This window comes from Bos javanicus, chromosome 1 (assembly GCF_032452875.1).
Source record: "Bos javanicus breed banteng chromosome 1, ARS-OSU_banteng_1.0, whole genome shotgun sequence".
Classification (NCBI taxonomy): domain Eukaryota; kingdom Metazoa; phylum Chordata; class Mammalia; order Artiodactyla; family Bovidae; genus Bos; species Bos javanicus.
Window position 1 is genome coordinate 126,895,609 of NC_083868.1, and position 17,362 is coordinate 126,912,970.

The 17,362-nt window shown below is 48.6% G+C and overlaps 1 protein-coding gene across 1 annotated transcript; it reads left to right on the plus strand.

Annotated features, from left to right (window-relative positions):
• The first annotated feature begins 7 nt into the window (after positions 1-7).
• LOC133249414 (small ribosomal subunit protein eS12-like) lies at positions 8-3,673 on the plus strand. Its single transcript, XM_061419831.1, has one exon. The coding sequence runs from the start codon at positions 2,719-2,721 to the stop codon at positions 3,115-3,117; it is 399 nt and encodes a 132-aa protein (XP_061275815.1). The 5' UTR covers positions 8-2,718; the 3' UTR covers positions 3,118-3,673.
• Positions 3,674-17,362: the final 13,689 nt, after the last annotated feature.

Genomic DNA, 17,362 nt, shown 5'->3' on the forward strand with positions numbered 1-17,362 from the left:
CAGCCTCCTTGGCCCAGCTGGGGTATCCGAAGGGCCACCTGCACTTCAGAATGCCTCGTGGAATTGGTTGGTTCCTCCGGCAACTGCGTCATGGCTCAGCTCCCCTCTGCCCCACCCTGCCCACCTCACTACTCACAGGTCTGTGTCCCCAGAGCATTCCAATGCACGTCCACCACCTGTCCCGCCTAGGATGGACGTGTCAGACATAGGTTTTCTATGTTGGAGATCTACGATGTTACATCTTAATACATGTGTGCACGCTCAGTCGCTTCATTCTTCTCCAACTCTGCGACCCCATGGACTGTAGCCCATCAGGCTACTTCGTCCATGGGATTCTCCAGGCAAAAATACTGGAGCCTTCCTCCAGGGAAGTCTTCCCGACCCAGGAATTGAACTTGTGTCTCTCACATCTTATCCATTGATGGGCAGGTTCTTTACCACTAGCGCCACCAGGGAAGCCCTTCCATCTTTATAAGGTCACTTTAAAAGATAACTGGGACTTCCCTGGTGGTCTAGTGGTTAAGACTTTACACTTCCAAAGCAGGGGGCACTGATTCCATTCCTGGTGAGGGACTAAGATTACATGTACCACGTGGCCAAAAAAAAAGATGACTGCATAAATAATGTCTTTACAGTCCCAGAAATGACTGACCTGAACATAATTTTTTAGCCAAGATGCTTCCTGATCATCCCTTTAACCAAACCACAGCATCAGAGAACAGATCTACAGTGATGAGAACAGAGTGCTGCCAGGCCCCAGGAATCACCATGGCTCCCAGCACCTCCTGCTCAAGCAAAACTGCCTGCCTTGGGAGAGGCAGGGGCCCTTGATAACGCTGTGTTAATTGTACAGTCTGAGATGGGTGTGTGGTGGGCATGTGGACAGTCAGAATGAAGGGTTTGGAGCAATTTGGGGATCACAGGTTGGGGCCATGTTTCAGGGCCAGTAGGAAATGGTTAAGGAAGCACTAACTCGATGTTAGTGTCCAGCATGACTTCCCTGGCTGTCCAATGGTTAGGACTCCGCGCTTCCACTGCAGTGGGCATGCTTTCAATCCCTGGTCAAAGAACTAAGACCCCACAAGCCACACAGCATGACCAAAAAAAAAGAATGTTAATGTCCGGGAGGAAAGGCATCTTCCCTGCAGACTCTCCTTGAGTTCAGCGGATCAAGTCAGCGATAGTGTGGACTGTCCACTGTTGGAAGCGGGGAACCAGTGCCCACCCCTCATCCCAGGGACTTCCTGGACTGGTGAGCTCAAACTGGTAGCAGGTCCTCTCCGCTCAGTTCCTAGGGCCATTTGGCAGGCATGCCCAAGGACCCACACGAGTTACGCCGCGTCACTGATTTGATTGCAAAAGTGCTCTTTTTCCTGTGGTCATGCTGGGGACATGGTGGAGGACTGCTGGGAGTGTCGCTGGTAGCCATCTACACAGCCAGTGGCCCCGGTGCTGACCAGGGAGGGTGTCCGCAGAGCCCAAGGCGTTGTTGACTTCCAGACACAGCTCCTTGCTCTGGGCTCCGCGGAGGTTTCAGGAACAAGGCATCAGAAGACAGCCTTAGCCAAGCGTCTTCTCTGGCAGCAGAACTCATGACAGTCAACCTGCCTTTTTTGGTTCCTATTTCCATTAGCTATTTTTTTCCCCATTCCATCTGAGGATGAACTGCGCTTGCAGTTCACACTCCTTCCATTTCTGTATGTGATTTCTTTGAGCACTGGCTCCTCTTCAATTCAGTTGCTCAGTTGTGTCTGACTCTGCGACGCCATGACTGCAGCATGCCAGACTTCCCTGTCCATCACCAACTTCGGGAGCTTCTCTTAGCACCTGCAACCTCCCCCACTTTCTTGCCTGGGAAGAGGGCTCAGTGTGTTCTTACTGTGCACAATTGCCAGATGCCTGGGAGCTCCTTGCCAGCTCTGCCTTCTTCCTGTGAGGCCTTTCCAGTTTCTTGCCGAAACCTGCTTTCAGGAAATCTCAGTGTAAAGTGCTCTGTGGTGAAGGCAGATCTGTGTCAGGGTGGGCGAAGCCAAGCCCATTGAGTGCAAAGAACAACTTGTCATAACCACTCACTTTCATGCAAATTACTTTCGCCACTGGGGCACAGCAGCCATCACCAACCACTTTCTTCTCATTTACATGTCTCCTGCCTCGCTCAAGGGCCTCGAGTACTGTGATGTCTACTGTACTGTGGTCAGGAGATTTGTTTTCTTGCCCTAGCACTTGGCCATGGCCCCCAAAAGCCAAAATTCAATGAGAAGTCCTGAGAAGTGTGCCAACTCTTTGAGACCCCATGGACTGTAACCTGCCAGTCTCCTCTGTCCAAGGGATTTTCCAGGCAAGAATACTGGAGTGGGTTGCAAATCCTTCTCCAGGGGATCTTTCTGACCCGGGGACCAAACCCAAGTCTCCTGCATGGCAGGCGGATTCTTTTACCATCTGAACCACCAGGTAAGCCCCAGTCGTGAGAAGAGGATGTACTAAAGCCTGAAAATGATGGTCCTAAAGGGCATGATCTCCACAGGAATTCTTTCCAGACTCTGCTAATAAACAGATTTGTGTTTGAACCTCCAATAACAAAGACTTGTACTGGATCTTTAATCTGAATACAAGATTTTTGACTTGAAAAAGAGTGGTACCTCTTTCCCTGCCACCACGGAGTGGGGAGGCGGAGGCTCGGGTGCATTCAAGATTCGGCTTCACCCGTAACCCACTGCCATGGCCAAGGAAGGCAGTGCTGCTGGAGGTGTAATGGATGTTAATACTGCTCTGCAAGAGGTGCTGAAGACTGCCCTCATCCACGATGGCCTAGCACATGGAATTCACGGAGCTGCCGGAGGCTTAGACAAGCGTCACGCCCATCTCTGTGCCCTTGCATCCCACTGTGATGAGCCTGTGTATGTCAAGTTGGTGGAGGCCCTTGGTGCGGAGCACCAAGTCAACCTGATTAAGGTCGATGACAACAAGAAACTAGGGGAATGGGCAGGCCTCTGTACAACGGACAGAGAGGGAAAACCCTGTAAAGCGGTTGGTTGCAGTTGTGTAGCGGTTAAGGACTGTGGCAAAGAGTCTCAGGCCAAGGATGTCATCGAGGAGTACTTCAAATGCAAGAAATGATGAAATAAAAAACTGAGTTCTTGGTTAAAAAAAAAAAAAAAAGACTTGGAGAAATTATTTTAAGAACTAAAACCAGGGATTTCCCTGGTGATCCAGTGATTAAGACTATGCTTCCACTGCAGTGGGCTGAGGGTTCGATCCCTGGTCAGGGAACTAAGATCTCAAATGCCATGCACTGAGGCAGAAAAAAAAAAACGAAACCAAAATGTGAATCCAGTGGACAGTCTTGAAAGTCAGATTAAAGGCATGAAAGAAAAAACATGTCTTATCTGGGGGTCTTAGTGTCCCCACCCATCTTCCCACCGCCTCAGTCAGGCGGGCTGGGGCAGGGTGTGGACGGCCTGCCTCTCCCAGGACGGGGCTGACTCAGACCTGGCAGCACACAGAGAAGGCAGGCGGCTTCAAGAGCATTAGGCTCTGGCCTCCTCACCTGGGCTCTTGGATGGAGACCTCTGGAGGAGAAGTCAGCCTTCAAAGACAGTGCTTGTTAAAGGACACCACCTTCTCTGGGGCTTCCAGGGAAGATTCTCAAAAGGGCATTTCTAAAGCATCTTAGTTAAGGATCGGTAGGTATCAGGGCAGCCATTACCTCCCTGTAGGGCCTGTGCCAAGAAACTTGCCTGTACATTGACTGCGGGTTAAAGACAGGCCTGGCCAAAGAAATCCAGTGGCTGAGGAGAAATCACTTGCCCCCATGCCCTCCCCACCCTGAATCCCACTTGAAAAGCTGCTCAGAGCCTGAGGGCCAAAGCACTAGCAAGTTGCAGGGTTGGCTGGGGTTAGGGCAGAGAGGCGGGTGCCTGCTGGGGCAGGCTGGGACCACTCCCAGTCATTATGATAAAGGACAGATGCAGAGCAGATGGGAGAAAAAACTTCGGGGAGAAATACCATGGGCAAAACAAGTACAGAAATCAAAGACTGCAACACCCACACAGCAGTAGCCACATGGGCCACGGAGGTGCTGGAGGGCCCGGCCCGTGGTCAGCTGGAGAGCAGGGGGATGATGTCCTGCGTGGCGGTGGCATGCTGTGTTTAGATTTCTGTTTGTAAGACTCAACAAATACCAACTGCTGCACCGGGAGTGTCTGGTGGAGTTCAAGTCCTGCTGGGGAGCCTCCCTAGTGGTCCAGTTAAGAATATGCCTGCTAATGCCGAGGGCAGGTGTTCAGTCCCTGATCTGGGAAGATGCCACAGGGCAACTAAGCCCGTGCGCCACAACCACTGCGCCCACGCACCACAGCTACTGAAGCCCAAGAGTTACAGCCCACGCTCCACAACTAAAGAAGCTACTGCGGGGAGAGGCCTGGACACTGCAACTACAGAAAGCCTGCAGGAAGCAACGCAGACCCAGCGCAAACAAACAGCAGGTGGGAAACAAGAAAAAGTCTTGCTGGGTATACAGTAACAGACTGATGAGACAAGCCAGTAACACAATTTCATTTGATGACCTTGGATCAGTAGCCACTTGAGAAGTTTTAGTTGACATTTCTTTACACTTGTGTGTATCCAAATCCCATAATTCCTATGCATATTCTTAAAACCAAATTCTAATATTTCTGTAGGATTTTGTCATGTTGAATACACAGAACACAGTCTGCAGTTGACACTCTGTTAACTTTGTCAGCAAATTTTTTAGTCAAGTGAGACACACAGTCAGAAGGGAGGGTAGAGAATACACTTTGTACACCTTGACCTGTCTTCCTCCTGCGTGTGTGTCTGAGGGACCTTGGTGGCGGGAACGCTTGCTCACTCACGTGGAATGGTAGGGAGGTAAGTCTCTGAAGCTCACAGGCTTGGCATCACCAGCTGGCACCTGTCCCACTCGGGAACTCTTGAGCTTCGCTGTCAATGTGAACATCTCTGTTTCTCGGAAATTAAAAATTCTCTGAAAGTAATTTACAATCAGGAGTTTGTTTCTTATACATGGACTTTCATCTTTGTAAATTCAGGGCCTGGTACAGCAGTTGGTATGTAATGCTAGATTAAGTCTTTATTGAACAAATGAATAAACAGGTGAGCTACACTCTCTTTACACTGATCCTTTGCTTAGTCTTGAGTAATCAACTAGCACCACCACCTTCAGCATGAATGATCCGGCCAGAGCCTGGGTAAACCTGAAAGATCAGTCTCTTACCACCCTATGTTCTACCAGATCGAGTTGAGAGAGGACAAGAAGAGAGTGAGATGTTTGCCTGGCTTCAGAAGTAACTGGGTGGTAGGAGAAAATAAACTGATCCAAGGAGGGAAACACTGCCTCTAAGGAAGATCGGGACGGTGGGCCTCATTGTCTTCCCGCCTTGGGTCCGAGACAGCAAACCCTTCTAGCAACTTGCCCACCGACCAACTGTGCTTTTCCAACCAGCCTAGGCTGCTGCATGCTGTCCCCCTTTCTCTCCTCACGGGGAAAGTTAGTATTTATAGGGTGAGGGCTATACTTCTTTGGTTAAGTCTCAAGTCCACATGGTCCATGTTTCAAATACAGAAACAGCTGCTTCATTCCCCACCCGACCCCTAGTCCAGTACCAATTAGTTCATTCCTTCTGCTGCTGCCATTAACACACTTGTTCTAACTGGCAGCCACTGGACTTTTCATTACTTAAGTGTGGGCAGCTGCTAACAAGAGAACACTTGCCCAGAGAAGTCAGCCAGCATGGGAGGGCGTGAACTTCTTATGTTACATAGTCAAAAGCAGATGATGAGAACAATTCCAGCTGCTTTCCATGTAAATTTATCAGTAACACATCCCAGGAGAAGCCTGGGGGAGACAGAAGATGAGAAACTCTCCCAAGGTAATGAAGAGACCACCTCATTTGCTAAGACAGCATTCCAGCCAAAGAGCTTACTCCATCCCATCTCTGTATCCAGGGAGGGAAAAGCTTTAAATGCTGGAGGAGTCAACACGAGGCTCCTCCCAAGCCCCAAGGTTAAATTTTCAGTTCAGTTGCTCAGACTCTTTGCAACCCAATGGACTGCAGCATGCCAGGCTTATTCTTATCTCTCCTTGCTATTCTTTGAAACTCTGCATTCAAATGGGTATTTTTTCCTTTTCTCCTTCACTTTTCACGTCTTGTCTTTTCTCAGCTATTTGTAAGGCTTCCTCAGACAACATTTTGCCTTTTTGCATTTCTTTTTCTTGGGGATGTTCTTGATCACTGCCTCCTGTACAATGTCACCATGAACCTCCATCCATAGTTCTTCAGGGACTCTGTCAGATCTAATCCCTTCAATCTATTTGTCACTTCCACTGTATAACATAAGAGAAGTTCAGAGTCACTTAAGATGCCTGGTTTAAAAGGTGAATCCAGCCCAGGGATAGTCCATTTAAAAAGTCTCCTGGGCCAGGTACACAACCTGTTTTCCTATTCTCTGCACCCATAGATGTGTTCACAGGCCAAGGATGCACCTCTCGTTGGGACTAAACTCTTAGTCATTGGTACACTGAATGAGTGACTAGTCTTTGATGGGGAAGATGCTTCTCCTCTATCCCGAAGAAGCACGATCAGCCCCGAGCAAGTCTCCCTAGCTGAAAAATGGGCTCCAGATGTCCGCGGTGGTCAGAGTGCAGCAACGTGCCTCAGCCAGGGAGACTCTTGGGGGAAGAGAGAAATCCTCTGTTCCTAAATAACAAATCTTTTCTAATCATAGCCGCTCTCTTCCTCAGTGCTGCCTACAGAGGCAGTCGTTTCCTATGTGACTCATGGCCACCCGCAGACCCCATGTAAAGACCTAGATCATCAAAAAGAGACCAAGAAGCTGATCCAGCACATCAGACCCTTAAGTTAAGATGGAGGGACTTCCCTGGTGGTCCAGTGGTTAAGAATCCACCTTGCAATGCAGGGGACATAGGTTCCATCCCTGGTCAAGGAAATAAGATCCCATGTGTTGCAGAGCAACTAAGCTTGTGTGCCACAACTAAGACCCAAGGCAGCCAAATAAATTTAAAAAAAACTTTTTTAAAAACTGAAACAGAACTGGCACAGATAACAGGGTGCATGAGAGATTCAAGGGCCAGATCTTGATACCCAACATCAAAGAGCCTGAAGTGCTGCTGATGGGCAGCAAACCTCACGGTGCTCGAGACTGCTCACGTCTCCTCCAAGAACCACCAAGCCATCATGGAGACCGCAGCCCAGCTGGCCACCAATCTCCACGCCAGGCTCCGCACCAAAGAAAACGAACAGACAGCTTCTGTGCACACTGTATGCCCGTTACTAAAACCATGAAATTTGGCCCAAAAAAAAGAAACCAGTATTAAGTAGCTAAGGCATTGGGCACTAATGGCCAGGCATTCTTCTAAGACTGTTCTAGCTTACAAACAAAGCTGAGAAACCGAGAAGTTACTGTCCAAGGTCACACAGCTCGAGCGAGGGGCAGAGCCAGGATTGAAGGTGAGCGGCCAAACTCCACGTTGTACTCCTAAGGATCAGTGAGAGCCGCTCCAGGCCCCTTCAAGGCAGTCTTTTCCATTCTGGTTAAGTGTAAGCTTACATTTCACACCAAGAAATCCAGGTCAAATGGGCTGTCTGTCACTTCTTGGCTCAGAGGTGGTTGGGGGTGAGGGTATGGGCGGTCAGTTCCCTGGGTCTTCCCGTGAATGAGAATGTGGTTTTGAGGTCTGTGCAGCAAGTTGGGACAGTGGCAAAGGAAAGAAAGACTAATTCCTACAGCAAAGCCCCTCTCTCCTGCCCCAGCCTCTCCGAGGGAGGGCAGCATCTTTTGGAAGTGGGGTCCCCAGCAGGCAGTGTCTGAAGGTGGCATGGCTGTGCCCAAAAGTCTCCTGTTTGCTTCCCCGCCCATCTCTTGACCCTGCGGGTTCTTTTCTCAGGCGAGTTCTCCCCAGATGGTGGCCAGATGGTCCCCAGCAGCTGCTGGACTCCTCAGTACCCCCAGGCCTCCAGCCCAGGTCAGCGCTTCACCTGACCTGTGTCTTAGGGTTCACATTCCCTGGACCAGCCTGGGACCATGCTATCCCAACACGAACTCGTGGGGCTGCAAAGACCATGTAGATGAGCTCGGCTCAGGCAACTCCTCACCCCTGCAAACTGGCTGGTGTGGCAGCCTTGCCTGGACTACATGGCCTGAGGTGGGCAACACCCAGGAGCTGTGATGTGGCCAGGCAGAGACCATGGACACCCCCTCTTACCTGGAGCAGCCCTGCTGAAGAATTTCTTATAAGTAAACATTTGCATTCTGGAGCAACACTGTTTTGGGTGCACAGTGGTGGAGGACTGGGTGCTTAACAAAAACAGGCATGCTTTTCAGTATGGGAGGGCAGGTCTGAGCAAAGACCTGGATCTCCAGTGGAACGCCACTAAAACCAAGGCCCCGGTTGGACTTTTCTCATCCTCACTGAATGGCAGCCTCCCCTGTGCCCTCTCAGCGCCTCCCAGGCACTTCAGGGAAACTAGGATGGGAATGTGCCTTGCCCCGGGGCAGGAATGTTAAATTCTGAGCAACATCCCTCAGGAACTGGGGCAAAGTGAGGGCCAGAAGTCAGTACAACAGGCGCAGGGGCCTTGGAGGGTGGGATGTCACAAGCAGCCCCAGGTAGGAGGGCAAGAGACTAGAGGCCCGCAGAGGGTAGGTTCCTGGCCTGGGGAAGGGTGGCGCGGTGCAGGGGCGGGGGTTGTCCAACAATCACTGATGAGAAAAGATACATATTTCACAGACTAGATGCTTCGGTGTCACAAAACAGCACAAATGACCAGGTCTAAACAGGACAGACAGGCACTGACCAGCAAAGAGCCACTGCCCAGACAGCCCTGAGAACAGAGAGGGCAAGTGCAGAGCCGCACGACCCTGAGGCAGGACTGCCAATGGACAGAGGCACGTTCCTGGCAGGCTGGGGACAGTCGGGCCAGCAAGAGACTGAGTGCAGCCTCAGGAGCTGCTACTTCAGAAGCCCTGTAACTACAGGACTCACAGAAATGGCGACACATGGAGTAAAGCGGAAAGCGCGCCAGGCCAGCATCGAAAAGACAGCTGGGACTTGCATGCTGGTTCAGTGGCTAAAACTCCGAGCTCCCAGTACAGAGTGTTCATGTTCCATCCCTGGTCAGGGAACTAGATCCCACATGCCGCAACTGAAGATCTCACATGGCTCAGTGAAGCCAAATAAATATATGTTTAAAATAAAAAGACTCACCTGCTACCATGTATAAAATAGGTAAACAATAAGAACCTACTGTTTAGCACTCAATATTTTCTAATAATCTATAAGGGAAAAGAGTCTAGAAAGACCCAACTGGGTATATCTCCAACAGCCCAGAGGACAGGCTGTGCTCCTCTGCCCAGGCCACCCCTAATCAGAAGGCTCACTGTGGAAAAGACACCCATCCAGACTGCAGAGAAAAACGCACTGTTTGCGTCTGCAGTCTAAACAGAGTTGACTAGTTGGGGTTCCTCCAGTAAGGCTGTCACAGAGGTCTGGGGCACCCCAAATCTGGCTGATCCTTGGGTGCCTCATTAACTTTCTGAGATAGATTCTGGGACATTCTTTAAAAATGGCTGCTTCTCTGAGGAACCCCAATGACAGACTAAGGACCAGAGAGGAGGCTTTCAGGAGCCCTTGCACTACATTTAAATGCTAACATGTGTTTCTTATACTTGCAACAAACATACTTAGAAGTATCACATTATTCTTTCCCAATTAAGAGAGATTTTGGAATTCTGCACCTGCTATACCAGCTAAATTTCTTGTCCACTGGAGTTAAGGATCTGACCGAGACTTCTACAATCCTTTGTCTCAAAGCATTTACAAAAAGCAAGGATTTGGAAGACTGGGTCTGCAGGTGTGGTTACAGCCATCCTTCTGGGTAGATCCTAACTTAAAGCCGTTTAAAGTCAGTTTCAACGTGTCTCCTCAGAAGAGGCTCCCCAGACCTGGTGAGTGCTGGCCGGGGGCAGAAGGCAAGCATAGCAGGGGGAGCAGCCCACCCCGGCCAGAGGCCACCACCTCCTGGAAGAGCAGCAATCACAGCCACCCACACAGAGCCTACCAGCAGCAGTTTCAGCCTTGCTGTAGTTGCTAGGCTGTGAGCTCCACGAGCACGGGGATCTTGTTTTGATCCCCTGTGTGTCCCAAGATCCTAGTATACTGCCTGATACACATTTAAAACATTTTAAAAAATTTTAAAACTTTATAAGCTGTGCCTTGCAGCATGTGGGATCTTAGTTCCCCGACCAGGGATCAAAGCTCTACCTCAGAAGTGCAGAGTCTTGACCACTGAACTGCCAAGTCCAAATTTCTTCTTTTTTTAATGAATGACTATTCCTTCTAAGTGATAGCAACTTTGCAGAGTGTGTTGATGAGGTGGGTTCCCTTCATCTTCAAGCCAGTGGCCTCCAGAAGCTGACCTTCTATTCAGCTGGGAGAAAGGGAGTGCTGGCAAGGACATGGCTAAAGGTCAGACTGGCACTATCAGTCTGAAAACCTCAGGAAGGTAGCACCAATAGCTGCCAGCTCTTGTCCTCCTCTAAGGCCTCAGAAAAAAGCAAAGGACATGGAAACATCCCACCCGTACCAACGTCCTGCCTGCCATGCATGCCACGGACCACAGCCATGAAGCTCAAGACACAAAAGCCAGGGGCTCATACCACAGGGCTCCTCTCCACTTCAGTCTCTGTGAATACTGTTCCACAGCACTATGACATGTATACTAGGCCCTTCTCCACTCAGTGTCCACTCCCTCCCTCCTTTGCCCTGGCTCTGAACTCCAGGCCGTGCACTGACCAGGATGCACAAGACCTTGTGGGCAAAGGTGCTCCTTAGAGCAGCAGATGGGAGCATGTCAGGAATGCAGACTCTCAGGCCCCACCCCAGACATGGCTGCTTCAGAATAGTTTATGATTTTATTTTTTAGGGTGTACTGGGTCTTTGTTGCTACACGGTCTCTCTGTAGTTGTGGCGAGTGGGGGATTCTCCTGTTACAGAGAATGGGCTCTAGGGTGTGCAGGCTCAGTAGCTGTGGTGCACGGGCTTAGCTGACCCACTGGCATGTGGTATCTTCTGGACCAGGGATCAAAGCCACGACCCCTGCTTTGGCAGGTGGATTCTTATCCGGTGGACCACCAGGGAAGTCCAGAACATGCATTTTAAACAGGATTCCTTGATGAATTACATGCACCCTAGGCTTGAGAAGTACTGGGTTAGAGCATACAAACTTCACTGAGAAAATGACCATCTTAGCTTTCCATAGCTATGACAAATGACCACAAATTTAGTGGCTTCAGATAATACTCATTTATTTACCGTCTCCATTTCTGTGGTCAGCAGTCTTGGGGTCTCACAGGGCTGCAGGCACAATGTGGGCTGGGCTGAACTCTCTTCCAGAGGACTGAGAAAACTTGGCTTCCAGAATTCGGTTCCTTCTCCCATTTCCACACAGCCATCTTCATCAGGAGAGCAACAATATCTTCTCACACTTGGGACCTGACTTCTGCCTCAGTTCAGTTCAGTTCAGTCACTCAGTCGTGTCTGACTCTTTGCAACCCCATCGACTGCAGCACGCCAGGCCTCCCCATCTATCACCAACTCCCAGAATTTACTCAAACTCATGTCCATTGAGTCAGTGATGCCATCCAACCATCTCATCCTCTGCCTCAGGCTCCCCTGATTACCTTGAGCCCTCTGGAAAATCCAGGATAATCTCATTTTAAAGTCAACTGATAAGTAAATCCTTAATTTCATTTGTAATGTCCTTACTGCCATATGATGCAACAGGAGCACAGGTCCTGGCAGAGGTCATGGGGGCCCAAATGCCAGTGACCACAGTGATTTCACCCACAGCAAGGCCAAGCTGGATGAATGGTCTCAGAAGGTACTCTGAATTTTCAGTCATCCCTGTCAACTCCTCTGTCCGCAACGCCACATTTGGCTCTTCCTCCCTGGCCCTTAGTTGTCACTCCACCCTCCACTGGCCACCCTCCACCCTGTCATATAGTCTCAACACATCAACTCCTTCCCCACCCCAGCAGAGCTCTTATCTGAGGGTGCACATAATTCTGCGGGAAATCCATCCTTTCCACACCATCCCCCAGCTGTTCTTAGCCACCCAGAGGAAGATCATAAGGAACGAGGTTAATGCAAAAAAAAAAAAAAAACACGTGGTACCCATGCCTGCCCCTTGATGTCACCCACCCTTCTCCTTTGGCTCTGGCATTAAGAGACCTGGGGCTCTGACCTGCAGAACAGAAGGGACCCTTCCCATGTGTCAGCACAAGGCTTTTGGGAGCTCAGCACCAGTAGCCCTACCTCCTGGTTTTCTCAGGGTCTCTTGTAACCAGCAGAGCTGCACTCCCTCCAATCCAAACAGATTCATATCTGAGTGGGTAGTGGGCCTGTTTTCAAGCAAACCCACAACTAATGATAGTCTGTCACTAGCCGCTTGGTCACCAGTCAGATCCAATTCATTCTATCAAGGCTCTTCTGAGTTATCCCAAGACCACACAAATAATCTTAAAAGAGCAGGTTAGAAGACATGCTCTGCTTTGGTTTTCACTCTTAGATATCAGCTCTTACCAGTCTTGACTCCCTAGTGAATTCTGTTTCTAAAAAGTAAGCTCGTCCTCAACAGACAAATCCTGCCACTTGTGACAGGGGTCAAAGACTGCTTTATGCTTCTGAACACAAATCCCAAAATCACTCATAAGAAGTTCTGTATGGGAGAAAACTGGTTTGTTCAGGAAGACCCTGATCTCCTTGTGTCACTTCCGGGGTGAAGAAAGCGCTCCTGGGAACAGATGCTCCCTCCCTAGAGCAGCAGTCAACCTCCGGCCAGCCTCAGGGAGGTGCACATGAAGACCCACTGTTCACCCACTGCTCAAAATACAGCTCCTTCAGGGTGGGAGCAAGGGAGCTAGAAAACTCTGATATCAACATAGCAAATTCTGTTCAGCCTTCTTTAAATGTCAACTTGATGACTTTATTAAAGCAAGAATAACCCTTTGAAATTCAAATTCACGTGGACTGACGGTTTCAAATTCACTTGTATCCCTCTCCCTCCATACAAATCCACTGCACAGGATCATAGGCACCCAAAAAAGACTTTCAACTCCTTCTTTACCATGCCCTTCTCAGTAATAAACAATCCTTCAACGCAGTAGCAACACAGTAGTTACACTATCCCAAGTTACTGAAAATCCCGTAACTTCAAAAGGAGCAGGAAGTCCTCGGAAACAAACATCTGTCAACAACTACTGCACGCTGGTGGGCTTCCCTGGTGGCTCAGTGGTAAAGAATCCACCTGCAATGCAGGAGACGTAGGTTTGATCCCTGGGTGGGGAAGATCCCCTGGAGGAGGAAATGGCAACCCATTCCAGTATTCTTGCTTGGAAAATTCCACGGACAGAGGAGCCTGAGGGGCTACCATCCCTGGGGTTGCACAGAATCATACACCACTGAGAGATTGACCACCACCACATGCTGGCATGGCCTATTTCCCCATTTAATCTTCAGTCCTGAAGGGTGGCAACAGCTTCATTTTACAGTTAAAATGAGAAGTGCAGCTCAGAAGAGTAAGGACCGCACCAAAGACTTCCAAGCAATCAAATGCAAATCAAGATTTAAGTCCAACTCCCCCTACGCCTCCTTCCACAATGAAGGATCGTGGATTCTACATGACTTTCTCTCTTCCATCAGATTCTATCTAGAATCTGGGAAGTCCTCCTCACAGGGCTGTACCTTTAGTGAGAGGGTTTCACGAAGAGGACAGACCAACCTTTCTTATCTCACTGCTGCACATGGGGGCAAAGTAACCACTAAGAAAGGAGAACGGGGCTTAAGTTATAGGACTAACTGCATACGGGGGGCAGGGAAAGTACCTGGTACAGAAAACCCGACTAAAAGATACCATGTACGGAGACACTATGATCGTGTGGGTTTCCCAGGCGGCGCTGTGGTGAAGAACCTGCCTGCCAATGCAAGAGACACAGGAGATGTGGGTTTGATCCCTGGATTGGGAAGATCCCCTGGAGAAGGAAATGGCAACCCACTCTAGTATTCTTGCCTGGAGAACCCTGTGGACAGAGGAGCCTGGTGGGCTGCCGTCTATGGGGTTGCAGAGAGTCAGACATAACTGAAGCGACTTAGCATGCATGCATGCACTGGAGAAGGAAATAGCAACCCACTCCAGTATTCTTGCCTGGAGAATCCCAGGGACAGAGGAGCCTGGTGGGCTGCCATCTATGGGGTTGCAGAGTCGGACATAACTGAAGCAACCTAGCAGCAGCAGTATTTAAAAAAAAAAAAAACTCCCAAGTTTGGACATCTGAAGAAACTTAGAAACTTAACCCATAATTTTCTTTTAGCTAGAAATATATTAATAACATACCTGTTGAATTTTAAGTACAAGTTAATGTCAACTGACAGTTTAATCTTCTCCTTCCAGTAATGAAACTAGTGCCAGACTCAGCCGCTGAGGATGCAAAGCTGTCTTTAGTTGTCTGTCCCCTGCTAGTCAAACTGTGGTCTGTGAATAAGCATCATTGAGGTTGCTCAGTGTAGAAATGTCTCCTAGGGAATCAGAATCTGCATGTTAACAAGATACACATGAAGTTCTCAGAAAAACCTGAAATGGAGCAAAAATGCAGACTCAACAACACATGTCCAGGGCTCCATTCATTCCTAGTCAGCCTCTGTATTCATTCCATACAGACCCAACCCCTGCCCACACTGACTGTCTTGGGGTACCCGTGAAAGACCTAGGCCTCCCCAACTCCCTTGCACGTACCTGCCATCATCTCAGAGCCTGCTCCCTCCCAGTTTAAGATCTTCAAGAGACCACAGTGCTTCATTTCTTTATCCTCAGTCTGGAAACTACCTGGCCCACAGGCCTGTGAAGAAGCTGTTAAACACCTCTAATTTCAATATGAAACAGAGCTAGGAAAAGTTGGGTATGTCAACTAAGGTCACAGGCAGTTGGGCTGAGCCACAGCCAACCTCCTGAACCAAGGAGGCACAGATGTGACCACGCCCCTTTATTTCTCTCCAAAATTTCTCTCCCACACAACCCACTTTGGATATCTCAAGTCTTATCACATGTTCTGAGAAGTACTTTGCTTTTACCTAAGCTCCTTTATTTAACTTACATGCAGAGTACATCATGAGAAACGCTGGGCTGGAAGAAGCACAAGCTGGAATCAAGATTGCTGGGAGAGAAATATCAATAACCTCAGACATGCAGACGACACCACCCTTATGGCAGAAAGTGAAGAGGAACGAAAGAGCCTCTTGATGAAAGTCAAAGAGGAGAGTGAAAAAGTTGGTTTAAAGCTCAACATTCAGAAAACTAAGATCATGGCATCTGGTCCCATCACTTCATGGGAAATAGATGGGGAAAGAGTGGAAACAGTGTCAGACTTTAATTCGAGGGGCCCCCAAATCACTGCAGATGGTGATTGCAGCCAGGAAATTAATAGACGCTTACTCCTTGGAAGGAAAGTTATGACCAACCTAGATGGCATATTGAAAAGCAGAGACCTTTGCCAACAAAGGTCCGTCTAGTCAAGCCTATGGTTTTTCCAGTGGTCATGTATGGATGTGAGTTGGACTGTGAAGAATTGATGCTTTTGAACTGTGGTGTTGGAGAAGACTCCTGAAGAGTCCCTTGGACTGCAAGAGCCAACCAGTCCATCCTAAAGGAGATCAGTCCTGGGTGTTCATTGGAAGGACTGATGCTGAAGCTGAAACTCCAATACTTTGGCCACCTCATGAGAAGAGTTGACTCATTGGAAAAGACCCTGATGCTGGGAGGGATTGGGGGCAGGAGGAGAAGGCGACGATAGAGGATGAGATGGCTAGATGGTATCACTGACTTGACGGACGTGAGTCTGGGTAAACTCCGGGAGTTGGCGATGGACAGGGAGGCCTGGTGTGCTGTGATTCATGGGGTCGCAAAGAGTCGGACAAGACTGAGTGACTGGACTGAACTGAAGCTCCGTAAAACAAAATTTCTACCCACACTACACTTTGAAAGATACAAAAATACAAATTTAAGTGATAGCTGCTGAGTACCTGTTCATACTTAGCAGACTAAAGTAATATCCTAGTTGCAGCCTGCCGTTCACCACCCTGCCCCCACCCCCTCGTTTTATACTCTTAAGAGAGAGGGTTGAGAGGAAAATCAAAGTAAAGGTTTGGTTTATCAACTCCAGGGACTTCCCCAGTGGTCCAATGGCTAAGAATCTGCCTGCCAGGGCAGGGGACACGAGTTTGATTCTTGGTTCAGGAAGATGCCACACGCCAGAGTAACCAGGCCTGTGAGCCACAACTATTGAGCCCATGTGCCTAGAGCCTGTGCTCTGCAACAAGAAGCCACCACAGTGAGAAGCCTGCACAACACAATTAGAGAGTGGCCCCCACTCTCTCCAACTAGAGCAGAACCGCACAACAAAGACCCAGCCAGGCCAAAAATAAATATTTCTTAAAATGTTTCCAAGAATCATTTTCTTCAGTTGCAAAGGAGGCTTCTAAATGAAAATCTGTAATCACTAAGATGTTAGTGGCAGAGCAATAAGCAGACCTCCCAATGGGGCTGAGTGATAACCACCAAGTGTTTAGGCTGCTGGCCCACCTGGCCAGTCGAGACCACCCAGAGCACACAGGTTTTCTCCACACAGCCACTCCTGAACCCGCTGGGTGCGTCCCTGCTCTTCCTGGCTTGCACTAACACAAACAAAGCCTCAAATATACTAGCTTTGGTTTTTAAGGAGAAAAGTAACAAAAAGGGGGGGGGGGAGGGTAAAAAAACCCACAGATCGTATGGGAAGCACACCTTTTTCAGGTGAGGAGAAAGGAGCTGACATTATGACAAAGAATCATACCAAACACCTCAGATTGAAGGAGGAAGTGTTTCATGACACTAATCAAACAATGCTGAAGTTTAACTATTGTTTGGTTTGAAGTTCTGAATAAGTTTTAAGTTTTTTATATTTCACAATTTGTATTTTTTATTAGAGTCTACTCCACAATCAGCTAAATAAAAGCAGTCATAAGACCCCACAAACTCTTGCACAATTTAAATCTTATGAATTTAATTTCATAAAAATTTAGGTGTGTATTCCTAATGACCAACCTAAAAATGCTGTTTTTATCTATGGTCTAAAATACTTCAATCTAACTACTTTAAGATTTAGTTCCAGTGTTAAAAGTAATCCCATCACTATCTCTGTTTGTTTTTACGTTTTGCAGCAAAAGATCCACAAACTAATTCAGCACGTAAAAAATAATTTTACAAAACATCCAAGC

Excerpts from the sequence above, each read along its gene's own strand:
- LOC133249414 (XM_061419831.1), top strand. The coding sequence starts at position 2,719 with ATGGCCAAGGAAGGCAGTGCTGCTGGAGGTGTAATGGATGTTAATACT.